Here is a 2,617-nt window from a genome sequence, read left to right as displayed (position 1 = left end):
ATTCTTCTAAATAATTCATATGATGTGATTGGGCTTAATCACACAATTCCATTCCAATGGCCCAAATATGGGTCTCGATAAGTCAAAGCCCGTAATCCCAAATTAGAGTTTTCACATGCAATGATGATTAAGGTTTAGTGTTTCTTTCTTAACCCATTAAGGACTTAATCCATTAAGTCAATTATGCCTTACGCTAGTTTGCCAACGATTATTAATTATTTAAGATTTAATAATTAATTCTCGTGTGCCCCAAGCAATTTCCACAAATTAGGGTTTTATTTGCATTATGGTTTTTCCAACCCAAATATTAGTCCATTTATCAATTTGTTGGGCTTTTAGGTCCATTAGGGCTTTATTGGGCCTATTAAGCCCACTAAAATATTATTAAGCCCATTAAGGTTTCATTAGGTTCCATTAAGGTTTTATTAAGCCCATTAAGTCTTATTGGGCCCATTAGGGCTTCCTTGGTTCCATTAGGGTTTCAAACCCCCAAACAAATCAACACAATCGAGACAAGGCACATCGCCACTCGACACGGCGGCCGGTGGCGGCGGGAGGCGGTAGCCACCACCTCACGGTGGTGGTTTCGAATTTCTTTCCATTATTCAGTTTGTTACAATTTACAACGCCAAATACCAAATAAACACACACACCTACTAACACACACACAAACACGGTGGTGTATGGTGGCAGCCACCACCTCACGGTAGTCGTGGTGGCCTTGTCTCAATTTTCCGGCCAATGAAACTGCATAGAACACACACACACCTAAACACATGGCAGCACACGCACACAACCACCTTCCACGACGGCTGGTGGGGGCCATGGAAGTTCTTCGCTGTTATCGACCATCAAACACCCCACTGTATGCATAATAATGCAAAAACGCACCCCCCTTCGTCTTTTGCTCGTAAAAGAAATCCACACCCACCTGAACTCACGAAAAGTTGAAGCAACGATTCACGGTGGCTCGACTGGTCTCGGTGGTTTTGGCTAGAGCGAGTCGCCGGCGAGACATCGACCAAGAGCAATGGTGGCGCAACAACGAAAAGAAACAGAGACAGAGTAGATTGGTGACCCAAATAGCAAACCACAACAGCACAATCCTTGATCTCCTGACCAACCCGCATCGACTCGTGGCTCCTTTGTCTTCTACGGCGGTGGTGGTGATCGAACTCGAACTCACAGCGGCGGTAGCTCCGATATGCGAGTAGCAAGTGGGCGAAGCCTCAACTGACAGCGACAGAAGAAGGAGAATAGGGGAAAAAGGATGGCCGTCTGGTGGTCGTTGGATGATCGGGAACATGGTGGTGGCGGCGGCTCCGGTGAGGGGGCATAAGGGGGATGACGGTTGCTACATACTGGAGGGTTTAGGGTTTTAGTAGCGATGCTTTAAACGGGAATGAAGGATTCGTTGGGTTTAAATCCCGCTCCACTCAAAACTTTGCTCATTAGACAAGTTTAGTCCCTCCCCATAGCATCCTTTTCCAATCAAATCCTATATTTACCTATTAAACCCCAACATTAAAAATCCATTACAACTTAGGTACGAAATGTACCCAACGGCCCCCCTATCCCCATAATCTCTTCAACTAAAGTCCATAAATTCCCAATAATTACCACGGAGTCCCTGACTTCATAAATATATACAAACTGAGTCCGACTCTCACACTTTTAACCACCAATTACTAAATTATGCCAATTTACTCCTTGAAACCACCCCCTATATATAATTATTTATTTTAGGCTACCATTCGCTCATTAATTTATTTATTTTGCGTAATAAATAAATGGGTGTTACATTACAATGCTTTCCGATGATCATAACTCGACCTAAAACAATGTATATATAAGCCTAACTACCGACTTGTAATTAGATTACAATTAGGAAACTAGAAACCTACTTGTTTATGATATCCTAAAAACTAGGTTGCTATTACTTGGTCTCCAAGTCCTACTTGACTTAGGATTACAACACTTTCTAATGTCAAAGTTTTATGGAAACTAATTATCGGTCATGAAACATTTTCCAATAATAACTCTTCATTTCCCATCTCTTTGAAAAATGTCTCATAATGAAAACTCATCGAGTTCGAATGAATATTCGGAATGGGAAGCACGGGTTGTTCAAAATAATCGACAACTCGATGAAATCATCACTGAATTACTCATAGAAGATCATCCTCCCAGAGCAAGAAGGAGGTATTGTGATCGAGAACGTGAGCAGGGTGATGCATGTTTAATAGAAGATTACTTTGTTGACAACCCAACATATGATCAATCAACCTTTCAACGTAGATTCCGTATGCAAAGACCGTTATTTCTCCGTATAGTGACAATTGTTACAGCCAATGACCTATATTTTCAACAAAGACGTGATGCCACAAGTAGACAAGGTCTTTCACCATTGCAGACATATCTGAAAGCTATGCGGGTCTTGACGTATGGGACATCAACAGATGCACAAGATGAATATATGAGAATGAGCGAAACTGTAACAAGGGATGTTGTAATAAAGTTTGTAGAAGGTGTCATTTCATGTTTTGGTGAAAAGTATCTTAGAAGGCCAAATGAAGTTGATCTGGCAAGACTACTTCATGTCGGGGAGGAACATTGA

General features: G+C 41.7%; 1 protein-coding gene across 1 annotated transcript; it reads left to right on the top strand.

The window, feature by feature from the left end:
- Positions 1 to 2,065: 2,065 nt before the first annotated feature.
- LOC145046487 (uncharacterized) lies at positions 2,066 to 2,617 on the top strand. The gene has a single exon (XM_078994773.1). The coding sequence runs from the start codon at positions 2,066 to 2,068 to the stop codon at positions 2,615 to 2,617; it is 552 nt and encodes a 183-aa protein (XP_078850899.1).

Source organism: Lactuca saligna, chromosome 5, assembly GCF_052625555.1.
Source record: "Lactuca saligna cultivar CGN05327 chromosome 5, ASM5262555v1, whole genome shotgun sequence".
NCBI classification, from domain to species: domain Eukaryota; kingdom Viridiplantae; phylum Streptophyta; class Magnoliopsida; order Asterales; family Asteraceae; genus Lactuca; species Lactuca saligna.
This window is presented reverse-complemented; position numbering and strand designations above follow the sequence as displayed.

What these genes read in the sequence shown, in the direction of transcription:
- LOC145046487 (XM_078994773.1), top strand. Translation starts at nt 2,066, where the DNA reads ATGTCTCATAATGAAAACTCATCGAGTTCGAATGAATATTCGGAATGG.